Below are 26,797 nucleotides of genomic sequence, written 5' to 3' on the forward strand. Positions count from 1 at the left end.
TAATGCTCAACCCGCACAGAACTAGTTTATTCAATAGTATGGGGAAATGGAAAAAAAAAAAAAAAAAAACACAAACACAAAACCCTACCATATTTACAGTGACAATCAAACTGTACAATCTGATGGTTAGTATCAAGTTAGCATCCAGCATCTTTGTATTTTTTAAGTCAAGTCATCAGTAGTAAAAACCAGTTAAAATTTTAACCCTTTGCAGGAATTGCTGAGGGGAGAGGTCAGGGGGGGAATCCACAGCAGGAGAGCCAGAAACCAGCTTTACAAATGAGAAACGGGAGCGTTTTTTTCCGCCCAGATTCTCTTTTTCTGGCCACCTGCTCCAGAGGAAAGTCCAGGACAGGTCTGGAATACATGCTGAGCATAAACGGCAACTTAAGTGAAGAGCAGTTGGCAAAACTGGGGTGGGGTGGGGCGGGGGAGGCAGGGAGACAGCCTGTAGTAAGGGGAAGGGCCTCGGGCCCCCATGCCAGGACTGCTGGGTACACACCCAACCTGTAACAGCCACATCAGACCCCCTGGGACCGGACACGAACCCATTCCAACACAGAAAAGCAAATAAATAAAAAATATATATTAACTCTCTCTTCGCAAGGAGCTGGGGAAGTGGTGAGGGAGAAAGAGGAGCAGGACCTGGTCCTTTGAAGAAGAGAGCCAATTCCCAGAAGGGGTTAAATATAGAACATGTCTCAGTGGCTGCAGCATGTCAGACAAAGTGGGGTTTGTCTGATCTTGGGGGGCGGGTGAGGACCCCAGAACCCCGACTTGAGACCTGTGCTTGGAGCGACTGAGTCAGCACTGTATTTACTCTTACTCTCCATCCCACCCACACAACAGCAAAGAAGCGCAACTTAACATGACTGGCCTTCCCCACGTGCGGGTCGGGCAGGGAAATGAAGCACTTTTGGGTCAGCAAACTGAGCAAACGCCTGGGCTGCAGCACGAGGCCAGAGTCCAGGGAAAGGAGAGGGGCTGGAGTGGCCCGGCCACTGCCCAGGGGCACGGGTTCCCCTCAAAATGTGTTCATGCAGCATTTGGGGGTCCGGGGGCGCTGAGTCCTTCTGCCCCGTCTCCGAACAGGGCTTGTTCAGTTCCTGGGAGGGTGGCACAGGCTGGCTGAGGTGCGCCCCCTGCCCTGATGCCCTCGCCATACTGAGGCCCGCCCGGTGCAGCCTGCAGGGCTCACCGCCCTGGGTGCGTGTGGCTTTGTCCTTTCCTTTTGGTGATGGCAAATGAGGGGCAGGCCCTCCCCAAGAGTCCCTCTCCTCCCAGAGGCACAGCAGATGGGAAACCGAGGAGAGGCTGGGGAGCGTCCTGGGAGGTCCTATCCTCTTTGGGAAGGGAAAGGGGAGTCAGTTTCCAGCATATAAAAAAAATTAATCCCTGAAGTCATGAAGAGTGGAGATTCTTTTTTAAATTCTTTTTTCCTCTTTTCTGAAAAACTTTGTCTTGGAGATGTTGGCCCCAGGGGTCCAAAGTGCAGTGAGGGGGATGGTAGGGGAGGGAGTTGGCACTAGATGGCCTTGGGTGGGGTTGGGTGCCCCTCCCGGCAAGGCCCAGGCTCCTCAGATGGACGTTTCGTCGCTGCTGCGGGCAGGCGGTGGGGAGCAGGGGCAGGATAAAGCACAAGACAGGAGTGAGGCATGAGTGCAGCTGGGGAAGGTAAAGGAGCCTCGGGGTGTAGGAACCACTGGCCCAGGGTTAATGCAGGAAGTTAAAGAAGAGAAATCTGGAGAGGCAGGAAAGGAAAGTGACAGAAAAGGCAGACAGAGGGTTAGTAGGAGCAGAGGAGACAGTGAGAAGCTTCCACCAGAAGAAGGAAACAGAAAAGCAACCCCAGCTCCCCAACCTCCCTCACTTCGTCAGATGCTGGGCTGGGCCGACCCCACAGGCACCATAGTTTGTGGGCATGTCACAGGAAGGGAGCTGCGCCGTGCTCTACCCGTTCATCCTCCGACTGCCAACCAGACAGGCCGGGGAGGCCTGGCGGCGCTCTGAGCCCAGCTGGGGTCTCTTGGGGGCTGTACCCTGTCCCACCCACCCAGCCACACTCACTCGGAGCCTGACGAGTCCTCATCCACTGTGCCTGCCTTGATGCTCATAGCGATGGGCATGACCCCGTTCAGCTGCTCCTGGAGACTCTGCCGGGGTGGTGGGCGGGGAGGGGGCCCACCCCGGCTGCCCTCGCTGGCTGAGGAGCCCCGAGACGACGCTGTGCCCTGCTCCAGGGGGAGCCGTAGGAGGCTGCTCTTCTCGCTGATGGTGGGCAGACACTTCTTCTTGAGGATGCCTGTGGGTCAGGAGGGCGGGTGTCATGAGAAGCAGGCGGGGAGAGTTCCAGGCTGCCCTAGCAAGCCCTACCACCCATGGAACAAATGTGAGGTGTGAGATTGCCCGCTCACCTTTGTGAGGCTGAGCAGAAAGGCCTGGAAGGGGGCCCAGGGACCCCTCCCAAGGCAGGGCTTCTCCATTCTCCCGTGGCCGCTCCTCAGAGGCTCCATTGCCACCACTCTCCTTTGTTGTGGTCCCAAAGTCTCCTGGCCAGGGGACCTTCCCAGGCCCAGGGCCCCCATCTGGTGGAGAAAGGAAGTAGATGAGGCCCAGAGAAGGCAGACAGCCAGGAGTGTCACCACCCTAGTCTTACCTCCCCGGCACTTTGCCCTCCCATTGCCCCCAGAGGCCACAGCCCTGGCGCTGGCCCACCCTTGGGGGTACTGTGCAGGGGCAGTCTCTCAGCCCCGGGCCCCAGCAGGCTGTCCCAGCCTGGCTCTCCAGGAAAGGCCGCCGCCTCCTCTTCCTCTTCCTCCTCGCTGTCTGACGAGTGGGTAGAGGCATAGGAGCCACTCTGGTCATCTTCCAGGGACAGGTCACTGTCGGAGTCTGTGTCAGGATCTGGGAGGTGGGAGAGAGATCACAGCTGGCCCCCGGGCCTCTGTCCACTCTCAGCAAAACCCGGACAGCTGTGCTCCCAACCCGACCGGCCATCAGGGGCTTCTGCCCTCACCATGCTGCTGGTCTTGACCTTCCAGGAATAGGCTGCCTGGATCCCCCAGGCCAGGGGGCCCTTGACCAGGGTTCAGTGTGGACTCTTCCCTAAGAAGACAAGACCATGCTAGAGAGGTCAGCCTGGCCCCTTGCCCAGTGTCCCGTTCTCTTCTTTCTCCTGGGTTTTCCAGTTCCTGCCCCATGTCCATCCCTTACTGTTTCTAATCCAAGCTGCCACCGGTGTCAGCCACAGCTGGCCTGGGTCTGGCAACATGTGTGGCGCTCTTCTCCCCTTCCCGGCCCGCCCAGCTCCGGGGCTCACCTCAGCAAGAAGGGGATATAGCTGGGCTGACTCTTGCCGGAGCGGCTGGCGCTGTGCAGAGAGCCAACCGAGTCTCCATAGGGCTGGTACAGCCGCCCATCCGCGTACGGGCTGGGGCAATTGTAGGACTAGGCAGGAAACAGAGATCAGTGAGCAGAGGAGCAGGATAGGGCGGCCCCAGGCAGGTTGTGGAAGAGCTGAGGGAGCCTGCCCTGAGTTCTACCTCCCACACACCCAGGTCTGGAAGACAGAGGCCCCACACTTCGGCTGCCCTCTGTCTCAGAGCCTCGTAGTGTTTGTGGCTCTGCCATAGCTGTGCCAGTCCTATGTGCCCTGAGTGCCACGGACTCGGCTGTATGAGAGCTTATTAGTAAAAGACGGCAGCAGGAATTGTCTCCTGAGAGCATTCTGGGAGATACAGAAAATTTACCAAGGGTCTCAAGGGCTTCTCAGGTGTTAGGCATTCATGACCTGATTACTTGCCTGGGCCGCTTCCTCCCCTTATTCCTCCAAGCTCCACAAACAACTCTTCCATCAAGATCCTCTCCCCCACCCCCACCCCCACCCAGGTCCCCTACTTCCTGGGCCGTGCACACCATTGCACCACCCCTTCCTCCTTTCCGGGAAAGGATGTAGGGATGGAAGAAAAGTGGGGCCAGAGCACACAGCTCGGGCTCCTTGGGCACCTCGCCTCTCCCCGCACCCGAGACCCGTGGCTCCCTCACCGAGGTCAGGGTGGACTTGGTGGTTAGAGCAGGGTCAGGGCTGGGCTTGCGGCTGCAGGCAAACTTGAGTGCCTTCCGGACCTCCTTGCTAAGCACCACGTAGGAGAGGAAGATGAGGGGGCCCTGGGAGGTGGGAGGCAGTGACCGTCTCAGTGCCTATTCAGGCGCCTACAGCCAGGATCCCCCTCCCGCCCCCAGGGGGCCTCCCACAGGCATGGGCTGGGCCGGGTACCTGGATGCAGTTGCAGGCAGCAAAGAGGTAGTGGAAGAGGAGAGTGTCGCTGTTGACAGACAGCAGCGCCAGCAGCCACGCAGAGCTCAGCAGCAGTAGGGCTGTGAAGGAGGGCCGCAGGCCCGAGCTGGGGAGGGGGCGGGCCATGAGTGGCGCCAGGAGGCCTCCCGCACTGCTGCCCACCCACTGCCCAGGCACCCGCACCCCATACTCACACAGGGCCTTTCTTCTCAAAGCCCTGCCGCTGGGCAGCACAGGAGGCCCGGGCCGCCAGGATGTACAGGAAGACGCTCATCTAGCAGCAGAGGGGGAAGCGGAAGGGGGTTCATCAGGGGGTGGACAGCTTCCACCCCAGAGGGCCCGGCAGCCTCGGCTGCTCCTAACAGGGATGCTGAAGATGCTCGCAGCCTGCTCAGCCCCAGTCCACTTTCTAACACTTACCGAGACAGCAAAGGCCACGGGGCCGGCGAAACTCCAGATGAGTGTATCGTAGATGGAGAGCCAGCAGAAGTCGGGGTTCCCATAGCCCTCGGGGTCCAGGCCCACAGCGAGACCTGGGAGCACGACAGCAGCAGGGGCAGGGGCGGTCAGGGCTCGGGGATCAGGCACAGAGGATGACGGATGGAGGACGCGGCCCCTGGGCTGGGCCCCCGGGGACCAGGTTAAAACAGAGGGACACTTATGAAGAACTTGGGGCTTCAGGATGTGGAGCCTCTGGGCCTGGGACACAGTGGGGAGAACGTGACATGAAGGCGGACCTGGGGATGCAGAACCTCAGGCCCCAGCAGCGGGACGGGGTACCTGTGATGAAGGCGGGCACGCCCCAGCCCAGCATGTAGTAGAAGCGCATGGGGCCGGCATTGACGTCGCGCACCTCGGTGAGAGCTCGGTACAGGTGCAAGGCCTCCAGCAGGGCCCAGGAGAAGGTGCAGAGGAACAGGAAGTGCAGCAGGATGGCGATGACTGTGCAAGCAAACTGAGGGCCCCGGCCGCGTCAGCAGCCGGGGCACCCCCAGAGCGTGGATTCTGGTCTTGTCAGGCAAAGAGGGCGAGGGCTTGGGTGTTGGGAGGTGCTTCATGGGGAGTCTGGGCAAGCGGAAGGCATTTTTGGGGTGCTGGGGAAGTAAGGGGAGCTAGAGAAGAGGAAACCGTGGGCCAGGCCAGGGCTGGGCTCTGTCGGGTGCTGCTGCAGGAACCGGGGTGGACAGCGAAGGTGGGGAGGACTCATAGGGGAGCCTGAGTGGCTGGGAGCTGGGCGAGGAGGGATGTCTTACAGGGAGGTCGGCCTGGTTGATCCCCAGGAGGAAGACCAGCTGAGCCAGGCCCAGGGCGGCGGTCAGATTCCTCCGGATGCCATGCTGGTTGGAACGCAGGGCACACAGGAGAGTGAGGAAGAGGAAGGTGAGCAGCAGGGCAGCCAAGGTGACCCCCAAGGCCACGTATGTCAGTGTCTTCAGTGGCAGGATCTCCCCATTCTGTAGGGTGGGCAGCAGGGGACCAGGGAAATTAGGAAGGGCAGGCGGGGTCTGAGCACCCAGCCCAGCGCCCTGGGCCCCCCACCCACCCCCACTCTGCAGCTGCCCCTTAATGGGTCCAACCTCCCGCCGGGACACGTCCATGAGCACGGCGAAGCTTGTCATGTGGTTGCACTGGCAGCTGACGTGGCTCTCGTTGCGGAAGACGACTTCGCAGCCTCGGGCTGACCAGCCACCTGTGCCACTGACCCTGCATGAGGGAGGCAGGGTCAGGAGACAGGAGGGTGGGGAGCCCAGGGGCCTGGGCTCTCGGCCCAAAGCCTTGGCGGTAGGGCAGTGCAGGCTCACAGGATCGAATGATTCCAGAAGACACAGATGGGCTTGGTCCGCTCCTCTGTCTCGAGCAGCCGGAACTGCACCGTGACTGGCTTGTCCAGGGCGCGGGGCAGAAGCTCCTCATCATCATGGACGCTGATGCTCACCACAGGTGTGTTGATGACAGGGCGTTTGGGAACTCTGATGTGTGGCAGGCAGGCACACAGTCACCATGGTAGTCGTGTGACTGGTGCGTCCCCTTCGCCATTCCAAGATGCCCCCAGCCCCTCGTCCTGCCCTGAGCCTCAGCACTCACCCCCCCATCCACGCCCCGACTCCTGCCCGTCCTATCCCCGCCTCCCCGGCTGCTCGCCTCAGGCTGCGCTTGTCCGGGTCGTAGTTATGGGGCAGCAGCCCAGCCAGGGTGCGGTAGATGATGACGCTGGCCACAGCTTCACCCTGGCTCAGCTCCGGGTGCCGCCGCTGACGCCGTGCCAGCTCCTCTGACTCCGGGGCCTCTCCGGGGCCCGCAGGCCTGACCGCAGGGGGCGTTTCTGGGAGTGGAACACTGTCCACTGAGCTGGGCCCTGCACAGATGCCCCAGCCTGGCCCCTGCCCCGCCCCTTAGGCACCCACTGACCTCTGAAGACAGACTCAGGCAGAATAACTGTTGTCTCAAGGTCCGGGGGCCGCTCCCCCCGAAGCGCCTCGTAGCGAGGCAGCTTGGCCCCAGCGAAGTTTCCCTTGTCCAAGCGCACTACAGAGATGACTAGAGAGGGGGCCACAGGTCGGAGCCCAGGTGAGGCAGGCAGGGCCCAGCACGGCCACCCTTGCCAGGGTCCCTCCCTGCCCTGGGCACCGGTCTCACCAATGTTGGGTGTGACGATGGTGAAGGGGCTTAGGTAGGTGTGCCGCATGTTCTGGGCCAGGGCACTGGCGTAGGCCTCATAGTGCTGGAGCAGCCAGGCGGTGCCGCCCTCCGTCTGCTGGATCAGCTCCCAGTGCCGCTTGTTGGCTGCGTCCAGGAGGGCACTGCCCACCCGCAGCAGATTCTGGGGTGGGCACGGTCACGATGAGCCGTGCCCGGAGCCCCGCACCTTCTCATCCCCACCACTGGGCCCCAGCCTGTGCCTAGCCCAGCCCTGGCTCCCCACCTACCTCGCCCTCCCTCGAATCCTTCCACCTTGCTCTCTGCCCAAGCTGCCCAGGCCCTGTGCCTGGACCTACACACACGGATGTACTAAATGCTGATTCCTCTCTGCCCTGGCACTATGGGCAGGGCCTCTGCTCTGAGAAGCCTAGTCAGACCAGGCCCCAATATGAACTTGTTTTCTATGGGCACCTTGCTGTGAAAAGGGTTGAGTAGAGGTGTTCTAAATCACCCAGGTGCTGGGCCACAGCTCAGATCTCACGGAGGAAGGGTGAGGAGTGCTTCCCATTCTGCCCCCAGGCTGCCAGGAGCAGGCTCACTCACCATGACCCCAGACCTAACCGACCTAACCAACCATTAGCCAGCCCTGCCCCCTCCAAGCCCCACCTCAGTGAAGTGCACATCCTGCGTGGCCGACAGCCCGAAGCCCCGCTGGGCGCTCTCATGGGCCAGCAGCCGTGTGGCCAGCTGGTAGGCCACCTTGACATCACTGCCGAAGTAGCCAGCTGTGTGCTGGGTGGCATTGCGCAGAAGCAGCGCCAGCCGCTGGGAGCGCCCGGAGTCCAGGCCCGACTCATTCCGCTGCAGCCGCTCAGCCTAGGACAGAGCCAGGTGGGAGGGGAGGGGTCAGCTCAGGAAGAAGGCAGCGAAGTATCCATAGGTCAGAACTGGACCTTTGGAGTACGAGGGCTTAGGAAAGGGGAGAAATGACCTCTCCAAGTTGGGGCCCCAGAAGGCAGGGGCTAGAATTCCAGAATCTGTTTCTTGAAGCTGGGTGGGCCACGTAAGACTGGGTGGAGGGAAGGGGAGGGAGAGGATGGAGATGAGTTTCACTTACGAAGCCCTTTAGCTCTGAGAAGGTGACCGACGTGCAGTTAAAGAGGTTTGGGGGGAGCCACCCCCTGTGCTCATCGCAGTGGCGTACGGCGGTCCCTGGGGAAGGAAGCCAAGAGGCTGCTTCAGAAAGAAACGCAGGAGGCCCCTGAGACCTGGCTGAGAAGTTCTGCTGGGGCCAGCACCTCGTGGGCTAGAGACAAGCAAACAAGGGCCCTTTCCTCCTGCAGCCCAGGTGAAACCAGAAAGACAGGTGTGTAGAACACTAGAGCCAAAGCCTTTGCCAGACTGGCCCACAAAAGGGCTACAGGAGCACAGGGCACATGGCCTCCTTGAGCCCCTCGACATTACTACCCCTCTTTAGCCACCACCTTGTGCTCTGGGCCACTCTCTGCTTGTGAACTCTGTTCATCATCAATCCGAGGACCAGTGCCAGCCTGGGCTTAGTCCCTGGGACAGCACACAACATTCCCTCCACGCCAGACTGTCTGTCTAGTGGCATAACTCCAGGACCAGGCTGGAGACCCTGTGTGATTCATCTCTGAATTGCCAGCACTCAGCCCTGTGCCAGGCACACTACGGGTTTCTCAGCACTTTTGTTCAGAGTCCGAGATTTAAGCATCCCTCATCTAGGCACCCTTGGGAGCAAAGGACCTGTAAGCCAGGGAAAGATGGTACATGGAGTCTCCAGGACCTGAAGGCCAAAAAGGGGGTCCCAGGCTCTGTACCCAAGGGGTTCCCACCCTCACCCCACCAATGAGAGGCTAAATCCTCCATGTGACATACCAGGCATCCAGGACCTACCAAAGGAGCCTTTGGGGCAGGGGGCAGCAGCAGGCAACCCGAAGCGGGTACGGGGCCACCAGATTCCAGCCTCGATGGCCCGTGGGCAGCTGTCGTAATTCACTGCCGAGAAGCACACACAGTTACTCAGGAGCAGCTGACCCCCTGAAGCTCTGCCTGGGCTCCCCAGCCCTCCCTCAGCATCCCCAAGCCTGCCACCAGGCCTGGGCTCCCCAGCCCTCCCTCAGCGTCCTCGGGCCTGCCACCAGGCCCTGTCCTGGCCTCTCCGGGATGCCAGGACCTGGCAAACAGTGGGGAGAACCACCCGCCCTTCCTGGGAGCCCCACCTTCACAGCCATTGGTGGTGACCTCAGCAAAAGGGTTGTCGCAGCGGTCACACTGGCGTCCAATGACACCCGGCTTGCAAGGACACTGGCCGTCCTCAGGGTCACAGACTCGGGACAAGGAGCCCGTGGGGTAGCAGTCACACAGGAGGCAGGCGGGGCTGCCAGTGGGCCGGTAGTGGTTCTCCTGGGAGGGAGGAGGGGGATGGGGTCATTGGCTCAAGCTCTCTTCCCTGGACTCTCAGCTGTATCCCCTCTGGACAGAGGCTCCCTGACCTCAAGTCTCCCCAAGAGTGGTAGTCAAAATACTTAACAACTGGTAATGCCTGGGACTTCAACTGAGTGGTGAGACCAATCACAACAGATATCAAAATAACCAGTACGGCTGACCCAGAGCTCACTGGTTAAGTATTGGTCTTGGGCTCCCTCACCCCCTTAGACACATGAGGACAAATAGCCTCTTGCCCATTCGATTAGAGCAAAGACACACAGTCCTCAACTCTCTGTAGGAAGGCTTTCCCCGCTGTCCCCCCTCGAGGACCCAGGAGGCATAGAATAGAGGCCGAGGAGGCCGCCGTGGAGGCCGAGGTCGGGGCTGTCACCTTGCAGTGGCACTCGCCACTTGTTTTGTTGCAGTCTGGGTCGAAACCTTTGCTGATGTCACAGTTGCATGGGCCACACGTGGGGTGTCCCCACCAGCCTCGGGGGCAAGGCTGGTCAATCCTGCAGAGAGAGGCCCAGGGAGGCATGAGCTCACTCCGCCACCCCGGCACGGTGTGGCCATGTGTGGCCCTTCTGACCCTGACTGCAGCTCAGCCTGGTTCTCGGTGCAGCTCGCACACAGGCTGGCCACTGGCACCTGCTGCTGTGTGCCTGGTCCACTTACCTGGTCTCACAGTATGGTCCCAGGTAATTTGGGGGACACTCGCAGGTGTAGCCGTGGGGGGCACTGGGCTTTCGGGTGCATGTGGACTGGTGCTCACACGGGTTCAGGTCACACACATTAGTACAGTTGTCACCATAGTAACCTAGGACCAGAAAGATGGAAGAGACTCAATCCCCACCCGCCCCTGGCACTTTCTTCGAACCCTCCTTCGGCCACCTCCTTCCATTCTGACCATCATACTAGGTAGCTATGGCTTTGTAGTGCATCAGAGATGTGAGATAATTGGCCCCAGGTCACACAGCAGAGCCGGAGTGAGGCCCCAGGAACTTGCTACCCTTCCCTGTTTCCCTGACGCACCTGGATCACAGCTGCAGGAATAGCTATCCCAGTCATCGCTGCAGTAGCTGTTGGCAGGACACGGGTTTGAGTCACAGGGATCTGGCAGGCTACAGCCCGGCTCCACATTGATTCTTTCCCCGCGGCTGGGGTCCAGACTGCTAACACCCCCGGGCGTCTCGCTCACCCGCACACCCTGGGAGGGACAGGAGCAGTGTTAGCACTCTATGGAGCAGGTTTCTAGGTGGGGGGGGGGGGAGGGGGCAGGAAGGCCAGGGAGGATGCTCACCTGCAAACAGCCCCGGAAGCCACGGGCCACACCACTAGCTGGCCCAGACACTCCTCCCACCGTAATGTTGCTCAGGTGCAGCCCGTGCAGCCGGGGGCCCAGGTTGCCCTCTGCCTGCTGCTGCCCATAGTCGAAGGACAGGATGGCATGGCCAGGGCCCCCGCTAGCTCCAAGTGCCAGCTGTGCATGGTGCCAGTCGCCATCATTGGCCCGGCCTGGCTCCAGCTGGAGAGATGAGGCCTGTAGCCCTGTGCCCTCCACACTCAGCACCACGTGGCCTTCCCGCAGCTGGCACCAGGAGGAGAGAAAGGAAGGTCAGCAGGCTGGCTCGATCGCTCTTCTTCCAGCTCTCTGTCCCCCTTCCTGAACCGCCAAACCCATCCTGCCTGCTGCCTCACTGAGGCCAGAGAGGACAAGGTGTTATTTCCATTGGGACCAGTAGATGGCAGCAGTAACACACCAAATGGATCCAGCTGCCTCTTTATTGCCAAGGAAGGAAAGACCCCACCTGGCCATCATCTCTGACCAGCCCCCTGGAGGCTGCCAGCAACCCTGGCGAGTGCCCACCTGCCCCTACCCCTCCCTGCATCACCTGCAGGGTAATAGTGCTGCGCCCCCTGGTGACGGCCTGCAGCAGGACGCCGTTGGCCTGGCGTGTGCGGAACATGAGGCTGAGGTGCCAGGGCTGGGAGATGGGCAGAGAGAGGCCATGCCAGGCCACCAGGCTGCTGCCCAGGAAGCGCTGCGGGTTGGCCATTTCTGGGGAGGCAGATAAAGGCAGACTGAGGGGTGATGCAGCCGAGTGCCCCAGGGCATATGATGCTCGGTGGTGGTGGCTCCGTGGCAGGCAGGGCACTGTCTCTCCTAGTGCTCACTCCCTGGTCCGCCCCACCCTCAGCGCGTTTACCTGCCTTGGGCCCGCCCCACACTGTGCCCAGGCCTGCCTCTGACTGGGTCCTTTGTCTCCTGTGCTACCCTCTCAGGGCTCTGCCTAGACACGCTTTCCCACCCACAGCCCGGCTCAGCTGGGCCTTGCCCAGTGCCTGCCCTGACCCTGCCGGTGTTCCCAGTACTGTTGACAGCTCCCAGGCCTTGGCCTCCTACCCTGGGCACAGCTCTTGCCCCCGTAGCCCAGAGGGCACTCGCAGCTGAACGCATCCCACTGATTCACGCAGGTGCCCCCATTCTGGCAAGAGCTGCTGTCACACACATTCTTCTTGGCAGGGCAGCCTGGAATGGAGAGAAGGGGACTTGGCTGGGGGTTCTGTGTCGGTGGCTGGAGGGGGCTTTGAGACCCCCACCAGGCAGAGCCCCTCCCCCGGCTCTGACCCCAGGCTCCCATACCAGGCACGGTGCCATTGTTGGCAATGAAGTCGGCCATGTCCACGTGCCGGCTGTCCACCTGCAGGTTCCTCATGCAGCCCACGAAGTGCCGCGTCTGGACAGGGAAGCTCTCGGGCAGGTCGGGCACCCCGCCCAGCAGCAGGGGCCCCGTCAGATCCAGAGACCTGGGGAGCAACGATGGTGGTGACGTGGGGCAGAGCGGGCAGCTCGTGGCTCTTCCTCCTCCCCCTGCCCTGCCGCCAGGCCAGGAGGGGGATGCCCCAGAGTCCCAGCGGCCCTGCAGAGAGGCCCCGGGGGAGGGGAGGCACCCCCGACCTGGAGCTGCTCTCATCCCACACCTACCTCCTCCCCCAGGCGGCTCCGCAAGGCCCAGCTCTAATCTCCCGCTCTAATCTCCCGATCTCGCCCAGTACAGCCCACCACCCAGGCCGCAGAGGGCTGAGCAGGGGCTCAGGGAAGCGAGGTGAGGGCAGGCCCGCATCTGGATTGGTTCCCATTTCAGGGTCCCCTGAGGCCCACCTCTCGACCGTCACTCCCCGCCTGGCCCTGTGCCTCACCCCATCCCCCACCCTGTCCCCTGCTCACTTCTTGCTGCCACCCTGGGTGCCCTGGGCAGCACAGGAGTAGTTGCCCAGCACAGCTCCGAAGCGCAGGGCCACCCCTGTGTCACAGCCATCCACGGTCACCACGGCCACCTTCTGCTCGGATGGACCCTGGGGGAGCCCTGTCTGGCCCAACAGTGGCTGTGGATGAGGAAGGGCAGAGAAGGGGAACAGTGGGCAAGGAACTCACTAGGATCGTGCACCAGGCACCAAGACACCAGTACACATTGATACCCACCGTGTGCACACATACGTACACATGCACACACGTGTGCTCACGTGATTTATAAGCTAAGTCAATGTCCTTCCCCAATGTGCATTCAAGTTTGGCTGGCCTAACGGAACAGGACGTATCTAGCACTACCCAGGGGAATGGAAATGCGCTGCAAGGTGGCCAGTACCCACCCCTTCCCACCCCTGAAGGCAGCATCACCCAGGTGCGGGTGAGCACCTGAGCCACGGACAGCCCCCCAACCCTCCCGCACTCACCTTATTGTAGTACTTCAGCTGCACTGTGTGCCACTGGCCATCACTGACCCCTCCAGGCACAAACGGGGACACGGTGGTAGTGGACTCCCCTAGGGAAAGGACCCAGGTGAGCTGGGACACCAGGTGAGGGCTGGGAATGGGGAGGGTGCGCTCATGCTTGGCACCGGACCCAGGTTTGGCTGGGAGAATGTGTGACTTAGGGTCAGGGGCCAAGAGACATGGCACTTCTAGGATATGGGCAAGGACACAAGGCAACTGGATCACCTGCAGAGAAGGTGAGCTGGACCTGCTCCTGGATCACCTCGAGAGCCACAAAGTCATGCTTCTCATTGAAGCGCCCGTTATATAGCAGCAACCCATCACGCTCCTTGGTGGCAAACCTGAGTGGGAGTTGGGGGTGGGGGCACGGAATGGGGCACCCACCTGGATGCCAGCATCCCAGCCACCTAACTAGCCCTTGATCCTACCATCATCCAGAGGGCTGACACCTTGGCCAAGGCTAGGGGCCATGGGGCCAGAACGTGGAAGATGAGCCCGAACCAGAACCAGAACAGAACCCAGTCATCCCCACCTTTGAGGGCTGAGTGGGAGGAGAGACAGGTGGATTCTGGTGGGTGAGGAAGCTCTGCTGGCAAAATGCGCAGGTAACTCCGAGTGCAGCCCTCTCTCTCCCAACGACCTGCTCCAAGCACTTTTGCTGCCTGACTTCTCGCCTTGACTGCAGAACAGCAGGCACCCCAGGCCCCCCCGTGCCCCGCCCCCGCCAGCGCCCAGCCACTCACGAGAGGGCCAGGGTGAAGTGGAAGCGCTGGCGCAGGCCGCGAAAGGTGACGAAGGAGCGGGCGGGGAAGCTGCGCGTGGTCACCTGGCAGTAGGGCTTCTCGAAGTCTCCAGATGGGCAGTCACACTTGAAGCCACCCACCAGCAGGTTGACGCAGGTGCCCCCATTCTTGCAGACACCCGGGGTGCAGCGGCCTGAGCGGGCACTCACTTCGCAGTGCTCACCTGGGCAAGAGGAAAGGCAGGGTGAGGACCAAGTCCCCGAGAGGAGGAGGGGCACTGGGACTCCTCCCCTCCCACAATAGCTCCTATGGGCTCCTGTGGGTTCTGCGGTATTCCCAAACACTCCCAGGCATCCCCCTTCCCGTCACGGCCCATCCTCTCTGAGAAACCCCAGCCCTGGTCAGCCCTGGTCAGAGGGTCAGAGCCCTCCCAGGCGCTCTGCTTGGCCCACTGGGCCAGTCTCAGCGCAATCTGATATACTGCTCTCCCAGTTTCTTGAAGCTCCTAGTCCCTTCTATACCCATCTGGGCCTCAAAGGCACAGGCCTCTGAGGTCCCTGGTCATAAGGCCCAGGTCCTAGGAGCCTTTGACGTCATGGCTACCAGGCAAGCCTGGGGTGTTCTAGCCCCTGCAGGGGTGAACGTGCATGGAAGGGCCTGCAGGACAGCGAGAGGGCTGGCGCCACCCTCCCCTTCCTCCCTCTCCCACTGGTGCTTCTGTCCCCGTCGGGCACCAAGATCAGTTTACCTCCCTAGGGATGAGACCGGGCTTCCATTTGGATTTGTCAGAGTTATGAGGGGTGTTGGGGGAGTGGGGGAGGAGAAGGTGGGGACTCCGGGAATGGGGCAGGGAACTCCCGCCCTGAGCCCTGGGGTCCAGATGGAGGACCTCTGTGCACTTGGGAGATGCCGAGGGAGTGGGGAACTGAGCCCTGGGAGCAGAGCAGGATTCGGTGGAGGAGCTGAAAATTCCAACAGGAAAATCCACCCCTTTCTCTCCCTCCCCATTCCCAGATTCTAGAGATAGGTTCTCAGCTCCTGTGCCTAGTGACTGGCTCTTGTTTCCATGGAAACTGTTGTTCGCCTACTCCAAGCCCCCCCACCCCCCACCATCCTCCTGGACAAAGACTCCCTTCCCTTCTCCCAAGCCCACCCCTCCCCTCCTCCCCCACCCACAGCAGCAGCTGAGAGGAGTCAAGTCTGGCAAGTTCTGGGCAGGAAGATGCAGCAGGGAAGGCAGTGGCGCCTGCCGGCCACGCTGCTGGCAGAGCTGTGGCATGGCTCTAAGGCACTGCGAGGGAAGGGCCCATGATGGAGAGGAGAATGGGATGTCCTGAAGAGAAATGAGAGCCTGCAGGGAGGGGTCCAGACCACAAAGCAGACACAGTGAGCGGCCCTGGGTCACAGGCCAACAGGAAGGCCTCCTCGTCAGCACTCTCTTTTATGCACCTGGGCAGAATGCAGCTATTCTGCTCAGGGTCACACAGGTGTAATGATCTTCTCAAACACTCCTACTCCTGCACCCAACCTCCTCCAGTGTCCCCAGCTCATCGAGCCTTCCCCTCAATGCCTGGGGAGAAAAGCACTTGCTGCAGCGCAGAAAGGGAATTCGCTCAGTAGTGGGCGGAGATCAGGTGCAGCCTCACCTCCCATCAAGCTGTGAGGGGAGACCTGGAGCAAGCCACCTGATCCTAGTGTCCCCTGACACCCAACACTTTCTACAGGCCAGCTCTTGCCATGCAGGACATTAATTACATTAATCCTCACAACCCTCCTATGATGTAGGTAGATTTATTATCTCTATTTTAAAATTACTGCAGCACAGAAAGATTTAGTAAGTTGCTCAAGGTCACACAGCTACCAGTGGCAAAGCTAGGATATACACCCAAGCAGGTTTTCTATCTAGAGCCAGTGCTGACCTCAGTGACTCTGCTTGCGGGGGTGGGGGTGTGGGGTGGAGAAGGACTCCCCTCTCCACCCTGCCTTCCTCAGTAGGTTGTAAGAGAGCAAGCGCGAGTTGTGAATGGCCAGTGTAAGAGGTCCCCTACTCTGGAAATGAACCAGGCAACCCCTGTGCTTAGCCTGGCTTGCACCACATCATTGGCCTTCCAGGGCCACCCCCCGGGCCCCTTCCTCGCTCACCAGTGTAGCCGTCGCGGCAGAGGCAGGTGTAGCCTCCCTCGCGGCTGCGGCAGCGCCCGTGGGGGCCGCAGGGCCGCGAGTAGCAGAGGTCTACCTCGGTCTCGCAGTAGTCGCCGGTGAAGCCGGGTGGGCAGCGGCAGCGCAGCCCCCCAACCGGGTGGATGGGACGGAAGAGCACGGAGGAGGAGGCGATGAAGGGCGCAGAGGAGTCGAAGCGCAGCACCGACACGCAGCGCATGTAGTTCTCGCAGGGCTCGCGCAGGCAGATGTTGTCGTCGAAGGGCAGCACGCGCTGGGCCGAGATGGCGGTCAGCAGGCTGCGGTTGAGGTACAGGCGCTCTTGCAGGTCCTCCGAAGGCAGGAAGGGCGGCCCGCCCCCCGGCCCGGGCGGCTGGCCCACCGACAGGCTCACGTTGAGGATGCGGCCGCCAGGGGCGTCTGTGTCGCGCTGCACGTTGAAGACCACCACGTGGTCCGGGGGCGTGGCCAGCGTGGCCGCCACCGCCTGGATGAAGAGGCCCAGCAGTGGCGACAGGAAGCGCTCTGGCGACATGTCCTCCAGACGCAGCGTGATGCTGTGCGTGAGCATCTCGTCGGTGATGATGGTGACGCGAAGTGCGCACTGGGCGGTCACGCTGTGCACGCCATCTGCAGAGAGGCACATGGGTCAGGACCCGGCCCGCGGCTGGGAGGGGCAGGAGTGCCAACATATCGACCTGGCCCTGGGCAGCAGCACTTGAGGAAGTGAGCAGGGGCTGAAATTCAGCCGGAACATTACTACCTTGCTCAGTTGCCAAGGAGCTCCCTTTTCTAATTAGCATAAAGGTGCCCAAGGAGGTCTGCGTATGTCACCTGTGGGTAAGTCACTTCTTGAGGATCAGCCTCCATAAGTGCATAGGGGATTATATTTTCAGAAGTTCTCTTCGCACATTTTCCCAAAACCGTCTGTCGTGAAGCATGGCACATCTTTTAATGTTTGTGCACCTTTCCTTGCCCAAGCCATGGCTCCTGCCTCCTTATACCAGGCTGCGGGCTCCCCTGCACAAGAACCTTACTTTTTGCCTTTTCTTACCTCTCTACAGGGCCAGAGCACCATGAGAGACCCACAAATGTAATCCTCCCGTTCCCTCAGCCTCTGTATCTCAACACTTCCATAACCCTGACCCTGGCTGTGCTTTCCCCTCCCCCACCACCATGGCGAGTGGGGGATGAACTGGGTCAGTGGGCCACCGGGTCCGCTGAGCTAGATGGCTGCTTGGGCGCGAGCCCGCTATCCCCATGGCAACGCCCCACACAAAGCATTCTTCCCGCCAACTCTCTGGGCTGCTGAGGGTAGCCTGGGGGGCCCCACCCCAGGAAATCCAGCTGATCCACTTTACCAGTGGCAGCAGCACCCACTGTCCTGATGCCGTGGGGGGGGTTGGGGACCAGCGATGGAAAGACTTGAGCAGCTCTCTACCTTGAGACTACAAACGGAGAGCCCCACTGGGCTGATCTCTCTTCTGACCCTATGGCTTCTAGCTACTCATCGCCCACTTGGCTCACCACATTGTACCAGAATGCCTGCCACGCCCCCAGGCCACACACTCACTTATAAAAGCTAAGTCCTAACACACTGCTGTCTCACTCCACCCACACACCCTAAGCCCAGAAATACCATGCACACCTGAATGCACAAACACATGGGAACGGATTTTATTTAGCTCAAAAATGAAAGCTGGAGGCCAAGAGGAGGGGGAAATGGCTTGGCAGGACTGTAAAGGATATTCATATTTTTATTTACTGTTCAATGTCCTGCACATAGTGGGTGCTCAGCAAATACTAAGATGTTGATGAGAATCTATTCAGTCTCCATAGTGAAACACGGCAGGAGAGGCCCTAGCAGATATAAGAAAGGACAACCTAGCAAAAATGGGGCAGGAGATGATGTTTCTGGGGTGGCACAGGAGCAGAAGACAGGTCTGGGGTCTACGGCCATGCCACCCTGAACAAGCCCGATCCCGTCTGATCTCATAAGCTAAGCAGGGTAGGGGCTGGTTAGTACTTGGATGAGAGACCACCTAGGAAGACCAGGTGCTGTCAGCGTAAAAAATAAAAATAATAAAGGATTGTAAGCTGACAAGGTCCTTGCAATCTGTGAAGTCAACCAAGGGTTGCCTCGCTTATTAAAAAAAAAAAAAAAGTAATAATAAAATAAAATAAAAGAAGAAGTAGAAGACGGGTCTGGGAATAGATTCTGCTTCTATGTTGTACCTACTTGAGGTGGCCGACTACACCAGGCTGCTCAGTTGAGGCTGGGAGGCCATCTCAGCCATGTCCTCAGCCCACTGCCCACCTGCCATCTACTCTCATGGCTAGAGACTGCCGAGGCCTGCCTGACCTCACCAGCCTCCTCCTTGTCATTACCCACTTCTGCTCCTCCCACTCTTGTCTAGCAGCTACTGAATAGGCTGTTCCTTCCTACCCACCCTACCCAGCTACCAGCCCATAGTCACATGAGTTTTCTAACCTAAGCCCTAAGCTCACCTACTCTGAGAAGCCTGCCCAGATTTATTACCTAAGGCTCTACTTTCCTCCCTTTTTCAGACCCCCATGCACTCAGGTAAGAGCGGGCACAGGGCTCCCCTGTACCTGGTGCCTCTGCCTGATGAATCGTCAAGATGATACTCCCTCCAGGCAGAAAGCAACCCAAGAGCCCACACGGAGTGCTCCTAAGTGATTAGGGAGGGGAGGGAGTAATTGAGGCCAAGGAGCAAGAGAAACTTCCCCACCACTCAGCCCTGGGAGCAGCAGTCCTCTCTACGTCCCCCCTCTGCCATCCATGCCCACCCCCCCACCCCCCGCGCTCCTCGTTCACTGTGTCTCTGTGGCTCCCCATCTGGTCTACCATCTGCGACCACCTGCCCCCTCTGCTATTGTCCCCCATCCCCAGCAGTTAACCTATTGCTCTCTCCTTCCTCTTTGTTCCTCTCCCTTGTCTTGACCTGGGTTGCCCCTCAGGTGCAAAAGCAGCAGTGGGAATAGGGGTGTGGTGTGCATCGCCTGAGCCATCCTCCTGGACAGAAAACTGTTGGGATGGGCTCTGACCCCAGGAAACACCAACTGCGCCCAGAGCCCAGCCAGCCACACCTGGAAAAGTGCCAGGACTGTGACAGAATCAGACTCCAAGTCTCTTCTCCTGGCAGAAGTGCCAATGGAGATTGTAGGCCTGGAGGGGGTCAGCCACTCTGGGGGCTGACAGGCCATAGACAGGAGCTCCTGTGTGTCCTAGAGAGTAAGAAAGAGGCAGGGAGAATTCAGGCTTGAGGAAAGCCATCCAGCCCGGGCTAAGGCAGCTGCAGCCACGAGGCACAAGAGAAGGGGAAATCAGAGAGGCAGAAACACGGAAGAGACCAAACGGGGAAACAAAGGCCCAGGAAGAGCCAGGAATGGAGAAAGTGGGGAGGAGGGAGAGAGCCACACAGGAGATGGGGAGAGGGCCATGGAGAGGGGCAGTGCAGAAGGGCCCCCACGGGCAGGGGTGGGAAAGAAAGAAGAAACAAAGAACAAGAGAAGGAAAACAAAGGGGCAGTGGGAGTCAATCCCCCCTCACCCCAGCCTTCCTGAACTTTAGGGTTGCCTTGGCGACTGCCTCCAAGGGTCAGGGCTGAGGGGGACAGGGTGAGTCTAGCATTGGAGGGCCAGTGAGCTCTCCCTCTCTATTCCAGAAGAGCCACGATCCGGGGCCTCTGCCTGGGTAGGAGCCTGAAGGCTGGGTGGGGCCTCCTCTGTCCCCATCCCTCAGTGTCCTGCCACACTCGCCCAGGGCAGGCTGAGGCGAGGCTGAGAGGGAGAGGCTGTCCTTCCCACTCCTCCCCAGTGCCTCACCTCCCAGCACAGACAAGGACATGGGATACAGGAACTTCGGCCTCCCACTTCCTCCTCCTGGAGGGGAAACAAGTTTCGAGAGGCACAGACCCTTGTCAATGACTTCTAAAAGCTCCCACACCCTGGCTCCCATGGCCACCAGAGGAGTGTGGCAGGGGAGGTGTCCGTCCAGGTAGACCCTTGAAGGGGGAGGAGGCTGAAGCCATGCCCTGCCTCTCATGCCTCTTACTCCTCTCAGGCCCAGACTCCCTGGGGTGGAGGCGGAAGCCTGCCAGGCCTCCCCTCCCTGATATGTTTGGAGTTGGGGTACGTGACCGATCCATCCCCAGGGTACAGCTAACTACGGGTCCTCACAAGGATCCCAGTTGTTCCAGGCTGGGGGAAAGGGCTCAGCAACCTGGGGCTGGCCCCTCCTTGCTGCTGCTGCTCACTCCCCATAGCTGACAGAAAAGACACAATGCCACCCCCACCCAGACTCTCCTCCCCTAACCCTTCTGTCCAGGGAGTCGGAAGGCTGAGCGCTTGGCCAAGCAGCAGGAATGCCCCGCCTGGGTCCTGGCCAGGCTCCCATGTCCCAGGACTCTGTTCTCCTCCACTGATCAGGGGGCTCTGCCCTCAAAGGCCACCAGTCCCTGGTCCATCCTAGTCCCACACTCTATTCCCCCAGCCCAGGCTGGTCTCAGCCAGCAAGGAAGGTCTGGGGTTCTCAGAACAACCCATTGGGTGGCAAGGGGGCCCAGGAGGCCTTAGCCTGCCCCTGGCCCCACCGCAGCCCCTCCCCAAGCCGGACCGAACCATGGCCTCTGACAGTGGGGTCTGTCTGGACAGAGACAATGAGCTCTGGCCTCACTTCCTGTGGGAGCTCTGAAGGGGCAGCCAGGCCAGGCTTTTTCTGCCTGGAGGGAAAAGAATGCTTGAGACAAAGTCCCCCTCAGCCAGTCTGTGGCTCAGCCGGGAGCCAGAGGGGCCTGAAGAGGCCCGACAGCAGGGTCCTGACCCCTCGGCGGCAACCTTGTGCCCCATAGCCCTCAGCTCTATATGAGATCACAGAAAGATCCTGCCATGAAGGGGTCCCGAGGGGACCATCTTGCCTCTCCCCTGCCACGGTCCTCTCCTCCCCTCCCCCAGCTCTCCTGGCCCCCTGCAGTCTTCCACGTGCATTTTTCACAATTCTTGGCAGCCAGGGCAGCCTCACAAAAGTTCCTCCAGCATGTCACAGGCTGGTGCGTGCGTGCATGCGTGCGTGTGTGTGTGTGTGTGCGCGTGTGTGGCCAGGGCTGCAGCAGCAGTCGATCGAAGCAGCCCGGCCCAGCCCGGCACTGACCGTGGGGCCTGTAACAGCTGCCAGGACTCCCAGGGCTCCTTCCCAACCTGCTTCTGTCCCTCAGCCTCTGCGCCAGGCACCAGGCAGAGTGGCAGGTCAGCAGTTCCTCCCTGGACAGCTACCCAGGCCCTCCCCCAAGGGCCACCCTTACCCCAGTGTCACCTGGGCCCTTCCTTACCTGACACTAGCACGCTCATGATGGCCTCCAGAGGCCGGTTGTTGTCCAGGGCCCGGCTCAGCCTCAGCTCGCCCGTGGAAGTGTTGAGCAGGACCAGGCTGAGTTCATTTCCCCGCTCAAAGCTGTAAGTCAGGCTGTCTGAGATGTCGGGGTCGTGTGCAGGCACACGGCCGATGGCACCCCCAGGGAAGCTGCTGGAGCGGTTGGTGACATAGTTGTTGAAAAGGATCTCGAAGTTGCCCAGCACCGGCGGGTTGTCATTGCGGTCAAGCAGGCGGACATGGACGGTGGCCCGACTCACCAGGGGAGCTGAAGTGGCCTGGATGACCAGGATGTATTCGGGCCGGTCTTCGTAGTCCAAGTCCACCAGAGCAGTCAGCTCCCCAGAGAAGATGTCCAGCTGGAAGACCTCAGGGATATTGCCCTCCACAATCTGGTACATGATCTGGGCGTTAGTGCCTTCGTCAGGGTCAGTGGCTGTGACCCGGGCCACAGCCAGCCCAATGGGGCTGTTCTCCTCCACGAATACATCGAACTCATCCTGCTTAAAGACAGGTGGATTGTCGTTCACGTCCAACACGGTGACTGTCACTTCAATGGGCGTGCGGGCGGGAGGCATCCCCTTGTCCACCGCGTATGCCCGCAAGACGTACTGGGCCACATTCTCACGATCCAACCTCCGCAGCGTCCGCACGATGCCAGATGTGGACTCTACGATAAAGTCGCCGTCTCCATCATCGCCCCCCTGGAAGGTGTAGAAGACCCTGCCATTAAGGCCAGAATCACGGTCGGTGGCTGAGATCTGCAGGACACTGGTGAAGGGGGGCACATCCTCATAGACACTGCCCTGGTAGGAGTCCCGCAGGAACTGAGGGGCATTGTCATTCACATCATTCACCAGGATCTCCAAGTAGGTGGTGTCCGACTTCTGGGGAATGCCATTGTCCCGGGCAGTGATGGCCAGGGTGTAGGACACCTGGTCCTCGTAGTCCAGCTCCGCCTGGGTAGTGACAGCCCCCGTGTCTGCATCGATGCGAAACTGGGGGATGCTGTCCTCCATAAAGTAGGTGATGCGGGCATTCTCACCTGTGTCCTCGTCTGTGGCACTGATCAGCACCACCGTGGTGCCTGCTGGCCGGTCCTCGTTAACATTCACTGTGTAGTGGGAGCTCTGAAAGACGGGGCGATGGGTGTTGGCATCGGTGACGTTCACCACCACCTGTGCTGTGTCCTGCCGCGTGCCGTCAGAGGCAGTGACGGCCAGCACATACTGCCGTTCAAGTTTGTAGTCCAGTGGCAGAGCAAGGGACACTAGCCCGCCACCACTCTGGCTGGTGATGGAGAAGCGGTTCCGAGTGTTGCCACTGGTGATCTGGTAGGTGATGACGCTGTGGGCATCACGGTCCACGGCCGACACAGTCACCACGCTGGTGCCCACGGCTGCATCCTCATTGAGCCGCACCGTGTACTCTGGTTGGGTAAAGGTCGGGTTGTTGTCGTTGACATCCAGGATGGTCACACTGACACTGGCTGAGGCAGTGAGTGCTGGGGTGCCATGGTCTCGGGCTTCTACTCCGAAGCTGTAGAAATCAACTTCCTCCCGGTCCAGCTCAGCAGCCACGGAGATCCAACCCGTGCCATTGTTGATGGTGAAGGGGAAGTCATGCCCGACTCCAGCAAGGCGGTATTCCAGGCGGGCATTTTCACCAGCATCAGCGTCAATGGCCTGAATGTGGAGAACCAAGTAGCCTAAGGGGACACTCTCCAGGACGGTAGCTTGGAAGGGGGTGCTGACGAAGATGGGAGCATTGTCATTGATGTCCAGGACCTGCACTGTTACCAGGCCAGAGACATTGGAGAGCGGGGGCCGGCCACCATCCTGTGCCCGAACCCGTAGGGTATACTCCTTAGTCGTCTCATAGTCAAGAGGGCTGACCACGTCCAGAGCCCCAGTCTGGGCATCCAGGTAAAACTGTCCCCGAGCGTTGCCACTCATGATGCTGTAATGCACCAGGGCATTGCTACCCTTGTCTCTATCTGAGGCTGTGACTCGGAGTATCGGGGCTCCTGGGGTAACATCCTCCCGCACCTGAACCACGTAGCGCTTCTCACTGAACTGGGGGGCATTGTCATTGTCGTCCTCCACGGACAGGAAAACAGCAGCTGTGGCACTCCGTGGACCGGGGTCCCGACCCTGGTCACTTGCCTCCACTGTCAACTGGTAGGATTCCACCTCTTCCCGGTCCACAGGGCCACGGGTTCGGATGACCCCAGAACGAGGGTCAATCTCAAAGGCTTCCGAGGGGCTGCCCCCGGGCCCCTCTAGCAGGCGGTACAGGATATTGGCATTGGGGGGTGCATCACCATCTGTGGCTCTGACGGTGAGCACCTCATAGCCAACCTCCAGGTTCTCCCTGAGGCTCTCCTTGTACTCCTGCTGCTCGAAAACGGGGTCGTGATCATTGGTGTCAGTCACCAAGATGGTGAGCGTGGCCAGGGCACTGCGTCGGGGCATGCCATGGTCCTGCACTGTGACCCTGAACACGTGGGTGCTCTTGGTCTCACGATCCAGCTCCTCCGCTGTGGTTACGGCACCCGTGACTGGGTCCAGGGAGAAGAAATGTTTGGAGCGGCTATCAAAGAGGGCATCCATGGTGTACTCAAGCCTGCCTGCCTCACCCTCATCTGGGTCAATGGCTCGCAGGGATGCCACAGGGGTACCTGCTGGCTGGTTCTCAGGCACTGTGGCCTGGTAGCTGGGGGGCTGGAACTGGGGGGCTGTATTCACATTCCTTTTCCGACGCCCTCCCGTGGATTCTTCTGCTGACCTTTCCCCTGCTCTGTGCCCAGGGGTCTGCAGCAGCTTGCAGGACTGACATCTCAGCCGTGGAGCCTTTAGGCACGGGTGTTCGTCAGGCAGGGTGAGCTTGCCTTGTGGGGAAAGGTGGCCTCTAATGCCCAAGAGGCGACAGCTCCAGGGACAGCCTTCCGCAGCTGGCGGCAGGGGGATGCGAGCTCCGGATTCTGGGCACCAGACCCTCAGTCCATCGTGGTGGGGCACCAGATGGCCAGTCAGCTCGGTCCCAGCATCTCTGCAGCGGCTGGTGTAGAGCCAGAGGTTCGAGGCTGAGGCGGGACAGAGCCAGCCCACGGGGGCGCAGGTCCCCGATGAGCCGCGTTCCCCGGTCCCCAGGGAACGACAGGGCCCCACTTGATCTCCCAGTAGAGGCGGCGGCAGCAGCAGCAGCAGCAGCGGCAGCGGCAGCGGCAGCGGTGTGGGAAGCGGGGTGCGGGCCGCCGGGCTCCGCATCTCTCCCTGCTCCCGGCCCGCCGGGTCAACGGCGGCGGCGACTCCTCCTCCGGCTTCTGCCGGCCCTGCAGCGCCTCATGCCCGGGCCGGGGCGCAGGTCCCCGGGGGCCACTCGTGAGCCCCGCGGGGCCTGCGCCTTGATGCCTCGGCGGCGCCGGAGCTGTGCCCTCCGATGCGCCCGGGCTCCCACCGTTCTCCACCGGGCCTGCGCCTGGGTCGCCCCGACCACCGCAGGCTGGCGCCGCGCCTCCACTTGCGCACCCGGCTCTCGCCACCTGCGCCCGCCGGCCCCGCGCGCCCAGGGCCCTGCTGGCCCCCCACACCCCAGGGTGCCCTCTCCAGCCCCGCGAGATCGTCCACCTGCGCCCGAGGAGCTGCACACCCGGACCCCAGCCCGGACCCTGTCACCCCGCGTCCCCGCCGCGGCTGCTGCTGTCGCCGAGGCCCCGGGCCCAGCCCCACGCTCCCTCGCCTCCCGGGCGGGCGGGCGAGCTCTGCAGAACAGCGGCCGCGGCGGCCGCGGCTCATTACCATAGACCTGCTCGCGCCGCCGCCGCCTTAAAGTGGCGACGCCAGCCGCACCGAAGGAGGTGGGCCCCACCCAGCGCGCTCAGCACAGAAGCTCTGGGATTCTTGCTGTCCAGACCCCTTTCCTATCCCACCCCAGATCCCTACCACCGCCTAGAGTGGAATTAACAATCAGAAGCCAGACAGAGAATGTAATAATGGTGGCACTACCCTAAGTATGCTTAGAGGTTTTCAAAACCTTTTGAAGAGCTCTCAGAGGCCAAGTGCCCACCTCGTACCACCTATAACGGCTGGCAGCTGCCGGCAGCTGATAAGAGCCCTGATTGCTGTCCCCTCCCACGGGCGTCCAGTCAGACTAGGCTCAAATGGCCTTTCTCCACAATATAAAGCCTCCCTATATCCCAGAGACACCCCGCCTCCCCGGGAAGGCACAGTGCTGTCCTCAGTGAGGTTGTGATCAAACCCTGCTGCCCCTTGGGGTCCTACTGCTGGGCAGAATGACCCCAGCCTCAGCTGGACACCACCTGGGCGTTTCCAGGGGAGGTAAGCTGGGAGTGTCAGGGCAGAAGCCAGCTGCTATGAACACCCCAATACTGCCAGGTTCTGAGGCCCAGGGAGGGTGAAACCTGTGCAGGGTCACAAGGCTGGCTGAGGATAGAGCCGAGCTTCCCCTCAGGCTTCCTGGGGCCCGGACCAGTGGTTTTCATTGCCAAAAATGGCCTCCCGTCTGGAGAGATGAACTCTTGGCCCCTCCCTCCTTCCCCATCAATGTCCAGCTGCCCCTTCCCTCCTTCCGCCCAGCAAACAGCGCAGCCCCTGGCACAGGGATCCTGAGCCTCTTCAGTGCTAGCCCGCCACAGACCGGACCTTCCGCTTGAAGGGGTGTGGCCATTCTAGGAGCCCTGGGGGAGGTGGCAGCTAGAAGCTGACCAGGAAGAAACGAGCCAGGCAAGGGTGATCCTGAAGGAGCTCTCCTCTCTCATACCTCAGCCAGGGGTCCCATCAGGGACTGCAAGGCCAATCAGGTGAACAGCAAGAGGCCTGGTCAGGCGGTGTGAGGGCAGGCCTGGGGAGGAGGCCAGGGCTTTAGTCCCAGCCTGGCCACCCTCTAGCTATGCGACCTTGGTCAAATTCCTGTGCCTCAATTTCTCCTTTGTAAAACAAAGGGGTTGAATAAGGTCCATGGTTTTCAAAAGTTTATTTAGCATTAGAAATTTTTTTTTTCCAAATAAAATCTTAAGTAGAAGCCCAAAATATGAAACGGATAAAGGTAGCACTGTGGGATTGAGGTGGGGGCCAGGGCTTGTCCCATCTTCACTGCTCCTCCAACAGAGAAACCCCTGGAAAACCCTGTAGAGCCTGAGGGTCTGGGGGAACCCAGTTTGAAAAGGATTGAACCAGATGCTCCCTTTCAACATGGTACTCTGGGAACAGCGAGTCAAAACAAAGGAGCCATGAATCCCCTCTCAGGGACCCCAGGCCCAAGGAACTTCTGTGAAACTACAGTGATGCCAAGAATGAGAAATCAGCTTTCCCCTTTCTC

At 60.4% G+C, this 26,797-nt stretch overlaps 1 protein-coding gene and 1 pseudogene across 3 annotated transcripts; one reads left to right on the forward strand and one right to left on the reverse strand.

Annotated features, from left to right (window-relative positions):
- On the reverse strand, positions 1-25,217 carry CELSR2 (cadherin EGF LAG seven-pass G-type receptor 2). 3 transcript variants are annotated; one of them, XM_016155634.2, is made up of 34 exons: positions 21,417-25,217; positions 16,048-16,695; positions 13,906-14,128; positions 13,388-13,503; positions 13,124-13,212; positions 12,618-12,775; positions 12,033-12,196; positions 11,793-11,918; positions 11,281-11,447; positions 10,689-10,976; positions 10,421-10,595; positions 10,064-10,205; positions 9,780-9,900; positions 9,181-9,364; positions 8,855-8,956; positions 8,055-8,149; positions 7,604-7,813; positions 6,935-7,118; positions 6,707-6,835; positions 6,440-6,620; positions 6,100-6,267; positions 5,875-6,001; positions 5,551-5,751; positions 5,078-5,252; positions 4,718-4,830; positions 4,492-4,571; positions 4,277-4,403; positions 4,045-4,167; positions 3,320-3,447; positions 3,017-3,105; positions 2,716-2,904; positions 2,415-2,585; positions 2,068-2,302; positions 1-1,343 (listed from the first exon to the last, which is right to left on the reverse strand). In XM_016155634.2, exons 1-34 carry the CDS (start codon positions 24,724-24,726, stop codon positions 1,337-1,339), a joined length of 8,745 nt encoding a protein of 2,914 aa, XP_016011120.2. In that variant the 5' UTR covers positions 24,727-25,217; the 3' UTR covers positions 1-1,336. The 3 variants fall into 3 exon arrangements, with proteins under 3 accessions (XP_016011120.2, XP_016011119.2, XP_016011118.2); XM_016155633.2 differs by having other exon boundaries at positions 1-1,599; XM_016155632.2 differs by having other exon boundaries at positions 1-1,741.
- On the forward strand, positions 18,014-18,132 carry LOC118613098 (annotated as a pseudogene).
- Positions 25,218-26,797: the final 1,580 nt, after the last annotated feature.

Source organism: Rousettus aegyptiacus, unplaced genomic scaffold, assembly GCF_014176215.1.
Source record: "Rousettus aegyptiacus isolate mRouAeg1 unplaced genomic scaffold, mRouAeg1.p scaffold_m13_p_17, whole genome shotgun sequence".
Lineage (NCBI taxonomy): Eukaryota > Metazoa > Chordata > Mammalia > Chiroptera > Pteropodidae > Rousettus > Rousettus aegyptiacus.